The sequence below is a fragment of the Haematobia irritans genome, chromosome 5 (genome assembly GCF_050003625.1).
Source record: "Haematobia irritans isolate KBUSLIRL chromosome 5, ASM5000362v1, whole genome shotgun sequence".
Classification (NCBI taxonomy): Eukaryota; Metazoa; Arthropoda; class Insecta; order Diptera; family Muscidae; genus Haematobia; species Haematobia irritans.
The window spans coordinates 79,102,469-79,120,853 of record NC_134401.1 but is presented as its reverse complement, the minus strand read 5'-3'; the positions used below and the strand labels follow the sequence as shown (position 1 = coordinate 79,120,853).

The window sequence follows — 18,385 nt, the reverse complement described above, 5'->3', positions numbered from 1 at the left end:
GTGACATTTCTGAGGATTTTAAAGCTTCTCTAAGTGGTTTCACTGCAATGTGGAACGCCGTTCGGACTCGGCTATAAAAATGAGGTCCCTTGTCATTGAGCTTAACATGGAATCGGGCAGCACTCAGTGATAAGAGAGAAGTTCACCAATGTGGTATCACAATGGACTGATTAGTCTAAGTGAGCCTGATACATCGGGCTGCCACCTAACCTAACCTAATAGTTTATTGTCTAGTTACATTGCTTTAGAAATTATGCTTTGGAAGTTCATTTGAATGGAGAAATTTAAAAAACGAAAAAAACTATTTTTTCCCACCAATTTCAGTTTTTATTTTTATCACTATTTTTATTTAAAAATAAGAAAAACCCTTTTCGCTCCGACCAGGGGTTGAACCTGGGTTAGTGGCACCATAGCAGAACGCCTTAGCACACTTAGCCACAAACGCCATTGAACACGTAGCGTCGAAACGTCAATTCAAATGTTTGTGATATTGGTAGAAAATTGATAATATAATAAAATATTGATAATATAATATAATTGGTAGAAAATTGATAATATAAAAAATAAAAAAAAAAAAATAAATGAACTGCCCTGTTACAGACAGATCAGAGAGGTGTGATTTAGTCCTATGATAGAGACATTTAAGCAAGTTAGGGGATAGGTTCATTGTGTTCTAAAGACAAATAGCTACCAACCAGCTAAATACTTGGAATAGGGGTCAATTGGCTTCCAAAAAAACTTAAGGGTGATGTAGATCGTATTGTATATGGTGTCCCACATTTAGATATAAATGGTATATAAACCGACCCCCAAATTTGATTTGCGGATCCTCTTGGATCCGCATGCAAAAGTTAGTCGATATCGGTCCATATTTATATGTAACCCCATATAAACCGATCCCTAGATTTATTATGGTATAAATTTAGTACGTGGTGTTAGTACATGCCTTCTAATAACCGTGCATAAATTGGTCTATATCGGTCCATTCTTAGATATAGCTCCCATATAAACTGACCCTCAAAGATTTGACTTTGAAGCCTCATGCAAAACCAATTCCGATCCAGTTGGTCCTTGGTAATAGAGAATAGTAATGCATTTTATTGTTCGTTCTCATTTGAAGTGGGTGTTTTTTTATATACCCAGCAAAAAAAGCGTCGCCAAAAAAGTAATGAAAATTTTCTTTTTTGATCCGGAAGTGGTGCAAAATTGACGCATAAGCGATGAATTTAACATGGGCTTGTCATAGGACGGAAGTTCTCTATTTCAACAGCCATTGCAATGAATTTGCATTACTTCTTTAGGTATGATCCGAATTCAATGTTTTGGATGTAAATTAAAAAAATCTGTGATATTTTGTCGAATAAAAAATTTTTATATTTTTTTATAATTTGTAATGGATTCTAACGCTTGTCGGAAAAATTTTTACCTCAAACATTTTCAAAAACTCACAATTTTTTCAGATTGGAATTAGGATTTTTTCGACAAAATTTAAATGATTTCTACCATTTTATGAATTCTTACTCTGTTTTTAACCTATTTGAAACAAAAAAGTTAAAATTATCCATTAAAAGTATGAAAAAACCAAGTTATAAAAATTGAATTAAAAGAACTTCCTGGGTAGTGGGAGTTCATCTTTGCTGGGATACATTGGCATCAAACAAGTCGAGACAGTAAAATGAAAAAAGTTTCATACGGTGAAATATTAGATAGTGAGATGTATAAATAAGTTCAGTTCCACTTTAGTAATAGGCAGACCAAGAGATGAACACTTTAAAAAATAAAGGTAAATATGAAAATAACCCTTAAATACGCACTATATCTTTTAAGGTACTACCACAAAAAAATTCTTATGCCTTAAAATTTTGACTGAAATTTTGTTGTACTTCTGAGAAATCTGCAGTCAGAAATAAAAATCAAATTTTAACCAAAAATTCAAAAAACTACATATTGGACGTTAAATAATATTTACCAGAGATTAAAGTAATGTTGGTAAAAAAGCAATGTAGTGTAAAAAATTTTATATTTATTCTTTACTAAGATAAAATTTTTTATTTGTACATAAAAACTTAGTATAATTCGCAGGGAGCCAACGTGGTGCATTGGTTAGGATGCCCGCCTTGCATACACAAGGTCGTGGGTTCGATTCCTGCTTCGACCGAACACCAAAAAGTTTTTCAGCGGTGGATTATCCCACCTCAGTAATGCTGGTGACATTTCTGAGGGTTTCAAAGCTTCTCTAAGTGGTTTCACTGCAATGTGGAACGCCGTTCGGACTCGGCTATAAAAAGGAGGTCCCTTGTCATTGAGCTTAACGTGGAATCTGGCAGCACTCAGTGATAAGAGAGAAGTTCACCACTGTGGTATCACAATGGACTGAATAGTCTAAGTGAGCCTGATACATCGGGCTGCCACATAACCTAACCTAACCTAGTATAATTCGCACCGTATAGTTTAGGATACAACCACTATTTAAAAATCACATTTTTTAATGTGGTATGCAGATGTTCGTTATTTACCATTTTGCATATTATATACTCTTTTCGGAGGAATCGGTGAACTTGTGCATTTAAGGATAAAGTACATAATTATTCACTTATAAAAATTATATATTATATATAAAAATTATATATTATAAACATTACTAATATTGTCGTTAGAATTGTTGTTGTGTCCTTTGAAACCAGTTTCATATAGTTATCACAGTAATTGTTGTTGACTAGAAACGAGACATTGTGTGATCGTTCACCAATCAGGTGAATTCAGCAATGTCTTTAAAAATAGATTTCGATTTGTTGGTACATTAGTGTAGTAACAAATCGAAATCTAAAAATAAGATTAAGGGATTGTAAAGTTATACGAAAAGATGATGCACAGTGCGGGTGAAAAATGGTTAAATTTGGGAAGAATAATTCTCGTATGTAAATTTCATAAGAAATTAACATAAAAGAACCAAATTGAATCATCTCACCCGGCCAGATCTCGCTAAAGACTATGGAAATGTGTAGTGGCCAACACTGAAACATATATGTATAGTCAGGCTTGCGAGATGGGTATCTGGCATTTTCTTTTCAGTAACTTAATGATGTCAATTCCCTTAATCTTCCTGTCCAATAAGCTCGAATAAATATTGTAATGTTCTTGTTAATTGGTGTTTCTTAATATAATAAATTAAAAAAAAAATGATTCACTCCTAAATAAATGTATGTGTGAGTTTAAAAATTATTGTTTAGGATTTAAAAATAATGTACACACAGAAAAATTGAACCCACAATTAAAAAAATGTAGGTTTATTTTAGAAAATTTTAACTAAAATATTTTACTTTTACCTTCACCCATTTTAAGAAAATGTGAACTATTTTCAAATTTAGTAAAATTGTGTACTTCATTTGTATACAATTTTTTCTCATTTTTATACTCAACTTGCGAGTTTTTAATTTCAATAAGACCACAATCTTGTTTGAGGGAAGATGATTTCACAAATATTATATTGTTTCATAATGTTTCGACAATGTCTAAAAATACATGTGCTTCCTGCAAAATATGTTTGTGACATATGTTTGAGAAACGATGTTTCCCTTAAACCGATGAAGAATTAAAGAGGCTTATATAAGTATTTAATATGCTTTCTTATCTACACCCAAAAAAGTGACCCCACCGTGGAAGAAAATGTAGGTTTAGTTTAGAAAATTTTGACTAACATAGTTTTCTAATTGCAACATGTTACAAATAAGTTAATACTCTTTGTCAAATTGAAGAAATTTTTTTCAAAATAATTAATTTTTTTTGTGTTGTTTAAGAAAATTTCATATGTTGGAAGAATAAATTGGATATAAAAATGGTTAAAATGTCTTTAGCGCTGTACGAAGTTCGAGACAGGTAAAATTTTAGTAAAATTTACTCATTGAGAGAGTTATGAACTCAATTTAAGCAAACTTCTGCCATTTTAGGAAAATATGAACTATTTTATTATACCCTTCACCACTACTGTGGTACAGGGTATAATAAGTTTGTGCATTTGTATGTAACGCCAAGAAATAATTGTCATAGACCCATATTTTAGTATACCGATCGGCCTAGAATTAAATTCTGAGTCGATTTAGCGATGTCCGTCTGTCTGTCTGTCCGTCCGTCCGTCTGCCTGTATATGTAATTTTGTGCACAAAGCACAGGTCGCAGTTTAAGTCCGATCGTCTTCAAATTTGACATAACGTCATTCCTCGGGTAGAAGACAATCGCTATTGATTTTGGAAAAAATCGGTTCAGATTTAGATATAGCTGCCATATATAGTTATCACCGATTTGATCATAATTCACGTATTTATGAACCGGCGTTCTTCAAATTTTGTACATCTGAATGTTTTGTCAGTCCCGTAAAAACTGCCAAATATCAGCTAAATCGGTTCAGATTTGTATATAGCTCCCAATATATATCTTTCGTCCGATTTGGACTTATATGGCCCCAAAAGCGAGAGTTTTGCCCTGATTTGCTTCAAATTTTGCACAACGAGTACGTTTAATAGAATCGTTAATTTTGCCAAATTTAGTTGAAATCGGTTCAGATTTAGATATAGCTCCCCATATATCTTTCGACCGATTTTGACTTATATGGCTTCAAAAGCCAGAGTTTTGCCCTGATTTGATTAAAACTTTGTACAAGGAGTACGTTTAATAGTATCGTTAATTGTGCCAAATTTAGTTGAAATCGGTTCAGATTTAGATATAGCTCCCATATATATCTTTCGACCGATTTGGACTTATATGGCCCCAAAAGCCAAAGTTTTGTCCTGATTTGCTTCAAATTTTGCACAACAAGTATGTTTAATAGTATCGTTAAGTGTGCTTAATTTGGTTAAAATCGGTTCCGATTAAGATATAGCTCCCATATATATCTTTCGTCCGATTTGGATTTATATGGCTTCAAAAGCCAGAGTTTTGCCCTGAGTTGCTTGAAATTTTGCACAAGGAGTACGTTTTATAGTATCGTTAATTGTGCAAAATTTAGTTGAAGTCGGTTCAGATTTAGATATAGCTCCCATATATATCATTCGCCCGATTTGGACTAATATGCCCACAGAGGGAAAAGTGCTACTCTGATTTACGTGAAATTTCGCAGAGGGAGTAGAATTTAACTTGAAACTTTGCACAGGCAGTAGAATTAAGGTTCTGCATATGCGTGTTTATTTTGGTTGAAATCGGTTCAGATTTTCGCCCGATTTTCCGTCATATGACCACAGAGGTCAAAGTTGTTATCCGATTTACGTGAAATTTTGCACAGGGAGTAGATTCAACATAGTAACTATGCATGTGAAATTTGATTGCAATCGGTTCAGATTTCGATATAGATTCCATATATATGTTTTACCTATTAAGGCAAAACTGGCCGAAATACCTACATTTTCTTTTTCAAATCGCCACTGCAAAGTCGAAAACTTATCAAATTAATTCAAATTTTCCTATTACTCTATTACACATCTATCGACCGATAAATCATAAATACACTTTTGCGAAGTTGCCTCAAAATTGGTTCATATTTAATGTTTCCTATATTTTTTTATACTAACATTGTGTTCCACCTCAGCGCATTAGCCGACTTAAATGTAAAATCTATAAGTATTGCAGAACTCTGTACAGATCTGCTCAGATATACAGAATATATGTGTATGGATTCATATAGCATCCAACACATTGGGCGGATTTGATATGGTATCGAAAATGTGGACTTACAAAGTGGTGAAGGGTATATAGACTTTCCTTACTTGTTTTTTAGTAAAATTGTGCACTATATTTGTATACAACTTTTTTTCTTATTTTTAGTTCACGTCATTAAAGTTAGCAAAAAATTATTCAAATAAGGAACATTTACTCATATTTTGCAAAACTTAACTAAAATCAACTAATCTTCATGAACTAAAATAAAGTTCAGTTGGCATTAGAGCCCCTTTTTTCTGGGTGTAGCATTGACTCCATATAGTCAATGTTAACTAATAAAATCATATCCTGACATGAGCAAATATTAGCACAACCCAAGTAATTCGATTGTGCACCAAAAAAACAGTTTGCTTAGATCTAAAGATTTTGAACTTCCATTAAGGATTTTTGTATTGATTCCGATCCAAAGATGCATTGAATTTTCATTCTCTTTTTGTGATAAATTAATGAAACTATTCACGTACAAACAAATACCAATTAAACAATTTAAATTAAAATAGATAATTCCAAAAAAAATTAATTCAAAAAAAATTTAAACCAAAGATGCAATATCTTCAAAATAAGTCTTACCCCCATATTCATAAAAGTTAACTTAAATTTTAAACCTACTATTACCATACAAATTCCTTCGATAAACTGTCAGTAAATTATTATGAATATGGGTATTAGCCTATAATTGAAGCCATTTTATCTTAAATATAAAGACTCAATATTTCAGTTAATTTAAGGACGATTTCTTTAATTCAAAAACATACGGTTTTAACGGAGAGACGCAAAATTTGTGTCCTAAATTTAATAAAAAAATGTTGAAACAAAGAAAAATAAAGAACCTTATTTTAATTAAAATTTCATTATTTAAAAAAAAATTATCCTTAATATTTTGTAAATTGCGCATTCTAAAAGTTAGGTTGCGTAATCTTTAATATCACGTAAATAATTCTTTCAGTGTGTTATTGATTCCGAACCAAAGATGTGGTTTAATTAAATTAAGTATATTTTTGGGGAACTATGTAGATTTAAATCTAGGCTCTATAAATTTAAAATTTGGATATTGATATAATTGTTCGAAGTTTCATTCCTTTTTTTGCGATTTATTAAGAAAGCTATTCATGTACAAATAAAAGTCAGTTAAAAACTTCATATGAAAGATACATCAAGGTAAACAATACTTTTTTAATATCAAAAAAAAAAAACAACAACAACAAAACTTTAAAATAAAAAAAGTTCTCAAAATAAGTATTATCCTATATTTGAAGCTTTTTATCTTTATTTTGTTTTTCGACCTTGGGATCTATATGTTTTTATTTCGCAATTTTCTGCCATCATAGTAATAGTGAAGTGAATTTTCCTTAAAGTAAAGAAAACCCTATTTTGCAATTTTCTTGAATTACTTCTTCAGGAATTACTTCTTCAGCATCACAGAGCATTGATGTTTCTCTGTCTCTAATAAGAATATCTGTTGATTTTAGTTATTGTAAACTGATATTAATACTTCCTGAAGAAGTAGTTCAACAAAATTGCGAAATGTGGTTTTCTTTACTTTAAGGAGAATTCGCCTTACTATTACTATGATAGCATCAGTAATTTAGTATTTCCACATTTCACTAACATTAGGCAGCCTACACGCAGACTACAAAAATCTGCATAACTAAATGGAAATGAATAACGATAGAAATCATCGGGGATTGGATGAACTGTCTGCAATGTTTTTGTTAAAAGTCTCTTTGGATTTTTGCCACGCTCACAAGCTAATGTGAGGGTTTGTTGAAACTGCACATGCCGCCATCTCAAGTACGACATCATCTACGACAAGGACATCCGCCACCGGCAGCAACAAATATTGCATGAAGTACACTGTCTGCCACTTGTTTGAGGGCACTTCATACAAGGGCTTTTGGGCCAATGCAACAGTTTGTTGTGTTTTCGAATGTTCAAGGAATGCCAGACAATGACAATTTATTAAAGATATCTGACAATGACTTTAATTTGTGTTATGCCATTCTAATTTAAATCATTGGCGTAGGTCGCAGGTGAAGGAGTTGCCAACAAGTTTTGAATAAGTACTCATTTGTGATGAGTACTCATTGCCAACATTGGATGGATTCTGCACTTGTATATTTGTGGATTACACAACAAAAACTAATATGGGATTCAAACACGGTATTAATTAATTCGTTTAAGTTTTTAATTGAGATTGCTCCAATCAAAAAATTTAGAGTATCAATATTCAATTTAGATAGCCGATTTTTATATCTTTAGATAATTTTCTATTTATTGGTGTTAAAAAAGACTGAGTATTGATGCAAAATGGAATTAATATTTTTACTACAATATTTATGGAATCGATCAATTTAATAATCAAACAATTTAATAGGGAAACATCAATATTTGCAATCACTTACTTGAGCACTTATTTGTTCAAAGTTTTTGTTTTCAATTACAACAAAAGTTTTAATTGAAAAAATTTTGCTGTGCAGTTATTAATAATCAACTCGGAATAATTATACAATTCACCATCGTATGAGACTAGACTAAACATGATTCTAACTCGAACACATACTTTTGGGAGAGTTTCCCAAGGTTACCTCTTGAAAATGTTGAATGGGTTGGGTATGGTGGTTGCCTTTGGTACACCCTCTTGGACTATATCAAATACTTAAATATAAATTTGATATAAAATAAGATATACCTTCCATATACAGTGCTCTTCAAAACACTTGCAACTAGGCCTACCATGAACCTAATCTAGGTTATCTCCCATAATAATAACTTTATTGTGTCGCTTCCACCTAATAAAAATAATCTTTATGGAGTGTTATTTCCAAATTCTAATTAGGAAAATTAATGGGCTGTTAATAAAATTTGATATTTCACTAAAGGTAAAGAATCGTATGATTCGACCTGTTCAAAAAATTTGCAACTACCCATCACCCTGTAATATTTTCTTTTTTAAGGACATTATTTTTTTGTATTTTTTACCTGAAATAGTTATAAGGACCGATAAGAAGATGGATTAAATGTACAAAAATGACATTGTAGAAATATCGTTAAGTTCATTGCTTAATTTGGCCATAAACTGATCGCCACACGCAAAAAAATAATTCTTTCCTCCCAAACGAAATTTTAGACAAACAAAGTTCGTTTCTCATTTGCTTTTCGCTGTAAGGAAGTGTATTTGGGAGAAAAGTATATACTTTTTGTGATAAACGTTTATACTTTTCCAGGATGTAAAAACAATTTCATAAGGACAAACTAAAAAAAAAAACATTGTTTTCTTACTAATTGCATTTTCCCTCACATCCACAATATTTTTAGTTCTTAACACCAACAATGTAGAAGAAATTATACGATTTTATAATTTTTTAAATTTTTTTTTACCTTTCGCCTGGACGGAGAATCGAACCGCGGACCATGCACTTTGTTTTTTTTTTGTTTTTTTTTTTTTTTTACATATATTCCAGATATGTTCGGAAGATTCCAAAAAAATGTTCAACATTACATTGTAGTATATAAAATTTTGAACTGTAAAATGTGTCTTATTAAAGACCTAAAGTTAGAAAAGAACAGTGTTTGATATAAACGAAATGGACTGTGTTGTTGTTTCAAAAATAACTTTTTTTATTGAAAAAATAAAAATTTTGTAACAAACGATTTTTTTGGTGATAAAAGTTTAAAATTTTCGAAGCAATTCAAAAAACTCTAACAAAAGAAAAACGTTTTCGGTACACGTTTTCCAAACGTTTTTTTTTTTCTTTGCGTGCATAGGCCTTAATGCCCTATTTTTTAATAATTCGATAAAATTACCGGCAAGAATACAAGAATGTCAAAAATCACCGATTTCAAAGAAAACTACACGCAAAATAATAATTCTTTCCTCCCAAACGAAATTTTAGACAAACAAAGTTCGTTTCTAATTTGCTTTTCGCTGTAAGGTATTTTATGTGGAAGGAAAGTATATACTGTTTGTGATAAACGTTTACTCTTTTCCAGGATGTAAAAACAATTTCATAAAGACTAACTCAAAAAAAACAATCTTTTCTGCCTAATTGCATTTTCCCTCACATCTTTCTCACTTCCACGAGGTGTTTTAGTTCTTAGCGCCTTTTTCATACAAACAATGTAGAAGAAATTATACGATTTTATAAATTTTTAAAATTTTACCTTTCGCCGGGACGGAGAATCGAACCGCGGACCATGCAATTTGTAATCCAACACACTATCCACTGAGCGACGTAGCTGTTATTGTCATCAATAGCTAATTATCCATATAAGTTATATTAATATAGCATAGCTTGCGGCGCCCACGAGCCGATTAAACAAACTTTATTTAACAGAAACAAACATTTAGTTGGGCACCGTGGAGCAGTGGTTGCTACCTCCGCCTTGCAAGGGTCGTGGGTTCGAGCCCTGCTTCGACCGAACTGCAAAAAGTTTTTTTTTTGTTTTTTTTTACATATATTCCAGATATGTTCGAAAGATTCCGAAAAGATGTTCAACATTACATAGTACTAACATATATTAAATTTTTACTATGAACTGTAAAATGTGTCTTATTAAAGACTTAAAGTCAGAAAAGAACAGTGCTTGATATAAACGAAATGGTCTGTGTTGTTGGTTCTAAAATATTTTTTTTTATAGAAAAAATAAAAATTTTGTAACAAACGAATTTTTATGGTGATAAAAGAAGAAATTCAAAAAAATCGAACAAAACAAAAATGGTTTTCGGTACACGTTTTCTATGCGTGTAGGTTAGCGCTCCTTCAGTTTTCACAAAAATACCTCAAATGGCCTCAGGAGCAGTGGATATGTGCTATATTTTCCTACGACTCCAAATTTAACTTGCATGGATCGGATGGTAGAAATTTAGTACGAAAGCTGCCAGGATAGCCTTAATCCAAGAAATGCAAAAAGTTACGTCAATCATGGTGGGGCCAATATTATGGTCTGGGGGTATTTTTCTGGACAAGTTATTGGCCCGATTTATAGGGTCGAGGTTATTATGCTGTCGGAAGTCTACAAAAGCATTTTGTCCCATGTGATATTGCCGTAAGCATTCCGGAAAATGCCGTCCGCATGGATTATTCAGCGCGATCATGTACATGTACAACGTGGTAAAACAATGAATTTCCGATGAAAACTTACGGGTGCTTGACTAGCTTGTTCAGTCGCCTGAAGTAAAAGTCATAAAACAACCTTTGGAAAGATGTAAAATTGGTACGAAATTTTTGCAAAAGGCTTACGAAATATATTTGAACCTGAACCATAGGTTATCATTGACCATTTAATCCTAACCAATGACAAAAGGTTGCGCAGAAGTAATCAAACGGCATGGCTTTAGTATCAACTATTAACATTTATTGTTAAAAGTTACAAAAACATTAATTACTTTTAAAAATATGTGGCACTTAATATTAGTTGCAAATGTTTTGAAAACTCTAATTTAAAAAAAATATAAATTATCAAAAAATCTTGATCGTTAGTTCCGTTATTTCCTTGAATCTTTAAAATTGACATAGTAAGCAACAACATTGCATTAAAATTTTCGTTTTAATAATTTTATTTTCATAATAATTACGGTTTATTTTTAACAGTGAATGTGGTGGCAAATGTTTTGAACAGCACTGTAGTATATATACACACAAAAAAAATTTTTTTTTTGATTCAATCACGAAATTAATTGATCCAATAAATTTTTAATTGAATTGTCTTCAATCACAGAAATGATAGTATCAATTAAAAAATTAATTGAACCCAGCAAAAACTCTCATTACCCGGTAATCTTGTAGGTAAGCCTATTTAAAAATTAATAACCACTTATTAATTGGCATCGCTTCGGATTACATTTACATACGCATGTCCTAGAAGGAAAGTACTTCTCCCCAGGCATACTTTCGGCCATAAAATAAGTAGTGCATTTAAAGCATATAATCACCTAATATGTAATGACTTATTCGTAGATACATCAAAGCTAGCAAAATAGCCACTTATTGTCTCAGGTAACCAAATCTCGAAAATATTGATTTCTATCGCCGATTACAATGGATCAAAATATGGCGAGTGATGCTGTAATAGGAGAACTACTTGAATAGAAACGAATATTGTATAAATAAACAAAAAATCTAATAAATAATCTAAATTACACGCAAATTAATTTCACACTTAAAATAGAAATAAATGTAGGTTGTTTAAGGGAGTTGGATTCGTGAATTACGTTATAATATATCCAATAGCCAATTCACATAAGGTTCGAAATCTACTAAAAGTGGATTTTAAGTCTCTTTTTTATAAGGCAAATGGCATTTGAAATTTAGTTTAAGCGCATTTTGGAAGTGTAATGTGAATGAGGTATAAGAAAGCATTTATTTAAAACATAATATGATAATGCCATTAAACACAATTATTATGAAATATTTGTGATAAAAATTTCTTAACGGAAAATTTTTCAGAATTACCGTTACATTACATATTCTTTTTGATTTTTTATGTAAGTGCTCGATTATGTGAATAATTATACCTAATGGTACCATCATTTATTCTATTTTATTAATTCGTTAACTACAACTGCCTAAAAATTTGAAAATAACAATACGAAAATGACCGAGAAGTATTTATTTTTGTCATTACAAGTTAGTCATTATAACTCGCCGCAATGTAATACAACGCGTAATGACAGCTTTAGTCCTGGTAATGTCAATTGTAATGAGATGTGGTTACCTAGTTTTTGCTGGGAAGGTCAATTAAAAAATTAATTGCTACTATTAATTTTTGTGATTGATTTTTGGTTCAGTTAAAAAAATGTTGATTCAATTAAATTTTTAATTGAATATTTTTTAAAACTCAATTAAAATTTTAATTGGAAAATTTTTCGTGAAATTTTTTTTCCGTGTATATATTAAAATAAACGGGGAAAATTAATAAACGAAACACCCCGTGGCTCTTCCAAAAAATATTTCCAAAAACTCAATTAATATTTAATAGCTGACTTAATCTTCCGAGTTTGATTAAAAATTTAATTTTATCAATTAATTTTTTAATTAAAGTTTTAAAAATGTTTCAATCATTGACTTAAATGACTTAATGTTTCTAGTTTGATTAAAAAGTTTACTATATCAATTAATTTTTTAATTGAAAAAGTTTTCAACTTTTTAATTGGAAATATTTTGGAGTTATTCCTTTCTGTGCATGTGTTAACCGAGTATATTAACTTTTAATAGAGAATATTAACTTTGTAATTCCGTTTGTATCACCGTAATTCCGTTTGGAATCACGTTAAGTTCGAACGGAACAAGCTATCGACTTGAAACTGGACACAAGCAATTGTCATTGATTAATGTTCGATGGTACCATATCGGACCACTTTTAGGTATAGCCCACATATATACCGATCCCCAGATTGAATCTCCAGAGGTAATTGGAGGTGCACATTTCTTCCGATCTGGTTGAAATTTAGCATGCGAAAATTGGTTAATTTCGGTTCGAAATTATTTATAGACTACTATATATATATATACCGGTCTAGAACTGAATTGGCTTATATTTGCCTTTTTTGTCTAACGTAGACCTCTTAAGGATTAACTTCCGATTTAGAAGACAATGTTAAGAAGTTTTAAGATCCCTTGACATCGGCAAGTGTTACCACTTCAAATACTTTTTTTATTATTCTTGTTCTTTCATTTCAGATACAATCCTATGGAATCAAGTATCGCCTAAGTGATTGATCTCTGTGTGGTCAATAATCGCAAAGGTTAAGAAACTACTTAGCAATATGAAATATATACGAGAGCTAGCGATAAATCCAAATGTGAAAAGAAATCATGCCAAAAAATATAAGCACAAATTCAATATCATCACCTTTTTAAAATCCAACTACAAATACAAACGAAGATGTAGCACAATCGAGAAGGATCGACGTCTCCGCAGATGGCGGCAGGTCCAATTACTTCCGCTCTTTGTGGAAAAAGTAACCAATCATCATAGGATTATAAGGAAAATTCCCCTGTGTACAACAAAACTTAGCAAATTTCCAAGAATATTTATTGTAATCAAGCCATCAATAGCTCCACCAGCTTGGACAGCACCACCAATATTATCGCCAGCATTCGATGGTTGGATGCCGGAAAGACCACTCACAGAATTGAAAATTGCCAAAGCCAGTTCATTGCCAGGTCCGGCGAATAAAAATAACGTCGATGCAGATGATCATCTTGTCAGTATCAGACGTCAATGTAATGCCTATAAAGATGCTAATGAAGACACCATCATCGACGGTGATGATGTAGCCAATGCTAACCACCGCAACGACGAGTGGCACTATCAACGCGGCAATTATGACAAAGTGTCAACAATCACATCAACGCCACCATTAAGGTGCTACAGACAGCAAAAACAATATCGCCCATCAAAGCCAATGTCAACAATGCCTGTGCCGTATTTGGTCCCATCGACAACGTCAGGCCGGGAGGATTTTTATGTACGAACTGGCTGTTGCTTTACGACAATGGCGCTCCATCAAAATCACATCATATGTAATGTTGTGCGTACACGTGAATCTCTGCAAAGGCAGTGTCAGTGTCTCAGTGGCGATAACATCGACAAGGACCGCATTGACTGTAACAATTTTACAATTGTAACATCATCAACTGCGCATGCGCAAAGATGTCAATCGATAGATCAACAAACTATCAATAACAACCATAAAAGCAACAATTCAATGTCTTTGTTTTTCACGCTATTTATTGCTTTTGCCATTGGAATTCGCACAGCAGAAGGTGAGATACTAAAATTATTTTTAACAGAATAAAAATAAATAAACAAATGCCCATGTAATCGCATGCCCAGTGCAATTAAATTCAAAATCGATATTTTGATAAGGATCTTTCTTTCGCCTCGTGATGAGGGAATCGTACAAAAACGGTCAGAACAAGACACTCTTGTATCGCTATATATTCAATACTAGGTTTTTTTAAACGTTGATCCTTGATTTTGATTTTGTAAGAAACGTCGATCGTTTTACAGGATGTAAAAACAATTTCATGAAGACTAACTAAAATAATTTTTTTCTGGATAATTACATCATCTTAGTCAGTGATGCCAACTCCCGAAGGGCACAAAGCACCCAAAATATATTATAAATTCTAACATACCAGTTCTCACCATAAAAACTAATCCATCCATAAAAAATACTCCATCACCATAAAAACTAGTTCCAATGAACGGTTCACTAAAAGGAACGACTGTCACTAGTTCCATCTCTTTTGTTCTCATCGTTCCTTTTGTCAATTAGTTTTACTTTCAATTTGCGCTCCATCGTTCCTCGGATCGCAGTTTGATTTTTTTTACTTCTGTTTAAGCTATTTGCCAATTCATTTATTTTGGCGCGTATGTATTTAAATCATTGATTGATATGCTGCTATTTAATAGAATCATTAATTCCATCTCAGGCTCTTCACAAACGACAAAAAAATCGTAATTTCTTGCAATGAATAATTTGCACAGAGTATAGTATTATTCAATCCAAAAATCCATCCAAAGTTTGGCTTCCTGAATTTAGTTACATCCTTAAATCTTCCATTCCTTTAATTTTTTTCTTAAGGCCGGTATGCACCTCTAGCGAAATTTTCGGTAGCAAAAATTTATTTAAGTCTACAACAAAAAAACAGGGCTGTGTACACAAATTTTAAACCAGCTAATCGCTTTTAAAAATTGTTAATATATGTTCCAAATATTCCTCAAATAAATTGTTTATTATTTACAGACCTTTTAAAACTTTTACGCACACAATGATTGTAATAAATTAAATGTTTGCTTCCAAAATATGCTTTTGACAACCCTGTTATTTTCATTAGAGGTGCGTACCAGCTTACGAAATTGAACGCTACCGAAAATTTCGTTAGCATAAATAGCAATGCATTTCTTATGGGAATGAAATTTTTCGCTAGAGGTGCATACCGGCCTTTACTATATTACTATAAACTATTTGAAGTAATATCACTCAATTTTCCATATTTTTGTAGCTTTCAATTGACCACGAACTTCGTTACACAAAGTAAACAAACAATGTAATGTCTGTCTTTAGTAGATGACAGTGATGACAAATATACAAATCCGGAACGAAAAGGAACGATTTGAAGGAACTAGTTCCTTTGTACGAAAGGAACGATGAGTCCGAATCACTACGGTAAACGATTTTGCCCAAGACTACTAAAAAAACAAACTTCCAAAGATGTAGTTTAGAACTTTTGGGTATTGATTTGATTTGACGCATTTTTAATTTTATCTATCCAAGTGTACAGCTTTATAAATATTACTGCTTATTTTCCTTTCATTCAGTTCATTTTGACAGTAATTAATTTCAAATATGTTTCTTTCAGAGGAGAAAATAAATTTATTTACATTAAATTTGGAAATACGAGTATTAATATTTGGAGGGAGTCTATTTCTTATTTCAATTATGACTGCTTTTGTGATTTTAATACCAACGTTTTGAATGACATCTTTATCAAGTTCAGTAATTCTGCGCTCGTCGCTAGACTTTGCAAAAGAATACCATAAATAACAATATTGATTAAAAAAGAATCAATACCACCGTCATAACAATCAAATTCTATATTTGGCACTACATTTGAGTTTCTTAAGCTTTTGACCGTCTAATCAGAATTTTGGTATGAAAATATGTCGTCAATTAAACTCAATACTGTTCAATTTGATAAAAGCACCATGTTGGTACTTTTTTTGAAAAGGCACTAAAAAGGCAATTTGGTGCTTTTTGGAAATAAGAAAACACTAAATTTGATGCTAAAAGCACCAAATTGGTATCACTTTCACATTTAGTTCTTAGCACATTTTTCTGTAATACAAACAATGTAGAAGAGATTATGCGATTTTATATATATTTGTATACCCTCCACCATAGGATGGGGGGTATATTAACTTTGTCATTCCGTTTGTAACACATCGAAATATTGCTCTAAGACCCCATAAAGTATATATATTCTGGGTCGTGGTGAAATTCTGAGTCGATCTGAGCATGTCCGTCCGTCTGTTGAAATCACGCTAACTTCCGAACGAATTAAGATATCGACTTGAAACTTGGCACAAGTAGTTGTTATTGATGTAGTCCGGATGGTATTGCAAATGGGCCATATCGGTCCACTTTTACGTATAGCCCCCATATAAACGGACCCCCAAATTTTGCTTGCGAGGCCTCTAAGAGAAGCAAATTTCATCCGATCCGGCTAAAATTTGGTATATGGTGTTAGTATATGGTCTCTAACAACCATGCAAAAATTGGTTCACATCGGTCCATAATTATATATACCCCCATATAAACCGATCCCCCGGTTTGGCTTGCGGAGCCTCTAAGATTAGCAAATTTCATCCGATCCGGCTGAAATTTGGTACATGGTGTAAGTATATGGTCTCTAACAACCATGCAAAAATTGGTTCACATCGGTCATTAATTATATATAGCCCCCATATAAACCGATCCCCCGATTTGGCTTGCGGAGCCTCTAAGAGAAGCAAATTTCATCCGATTCGGCTGAAATTTGGTACATGGTGTTAGTATATGGTCTCTAACAACCATGCAAAAATTGGTTCACATCGGTCCATAATTATATATACCCCCATATAAACCGATCCCCCGGTTTGGCTTGCGGAGCCTCTAAGATTAGCACATTTCATCCGATCCGGCTGAAATTTGGTACATGGTGTAAGTATATGGTCTCTAACAACCATGCAAAAATTGGTCCATATCGGTCCATAATTATATATAGCCCGCATATAAACCGATCCCCCGATTTGGCTTGCGAGGCCTCTAAGAGAAGCAAATTTCATCCGATCCGGCTGAAATTTGGTACATGGTGTTAGTATATGGTCTCTAACAACCATGCAAAAACTGGTCCACATAGGTCCATAATTATATATAGCCCCCATATAAACCGATCCCCCGATTTGGCTTGCGAGGCCTCTAAGAGAAGCAAATTTCATCCGATCCGGCTGAAATTTGGTACATGGTGTAAGTATATGGTCTCTAACAACCATGCAGGAATTGGTTTCTATCAGTCCATAATTATATAGTTCCCATATAAACCGATCCCCCGATTTGGCTTGCGGAGCCTCTAAGAGAAGCAAATTTCATCCGATTCGGCTGAAATTTGGTACATTGTGTTAGTAGATGGTCTTTAACAACCATGCAAAACTTGGTCCACATCGGTCCATAATTATATATAGGCCCCATATAAACCGATCCTCAGATTTGACCTCCAGAGCCCGTTGGAAGAGCAAAATTCTTCCCATTCGGTTGAAATTTGGTACGTGATGTCAGTACATGGTATCCAACAACCATGCAGGAATTGGTTTCTATCAGTCCATAATTATATAGTTCCCATATAAACCGATCCCCAGATTTGACCTCCGGTGCCTTTTGGAGAAGCAAAATTCATCCGATCTGCTTGAAATTTGGTACGTGGTGATAGTATATGATATTTAACAACCATGCCAAAAGTGGTCCATATCAGCCCATAATCATATATAGCCCCATATAAACCGATCCCGAGATTTGGTTTTGGAGCCTCTTGGAGGAGCAAATTTCATCCGAGTCAGTTGAAATTTGGTACATTGTGCTAGTATATGGCCGTTAACAACCATGCCTAACTAGGTCCGTATCGGTCTATAG

General features: G+C 32.7%; 1 protein-coding gene across 2 annotated transcripts in view; it reads left to right on the top strand.

Annotated features, from left to right (window-relative positions):
• Positions 1 to 18,385, top strand: part of Fs (Follistatin) — a 223,662-nt gene that overhangs the window by 50,430 nt on the left and 154,847 nt on the right. For both annotated transcript variants that reach the window (XM_075312888.1, XM_075312889.1), the window contains exon 2: positions 13,389 to 14,477. In XM_075312888.1, the coding sequence (XP_075169003.1) occupies positions 13,475 to 14,477 (1,003 nt within the window). In that variant the 5' untranslated portion in view covers positions 13,389 to 13,474. The remainder of the gene's footprint in view (positions 1 to 13,388; positions 14,478 to 18,385) is intronic.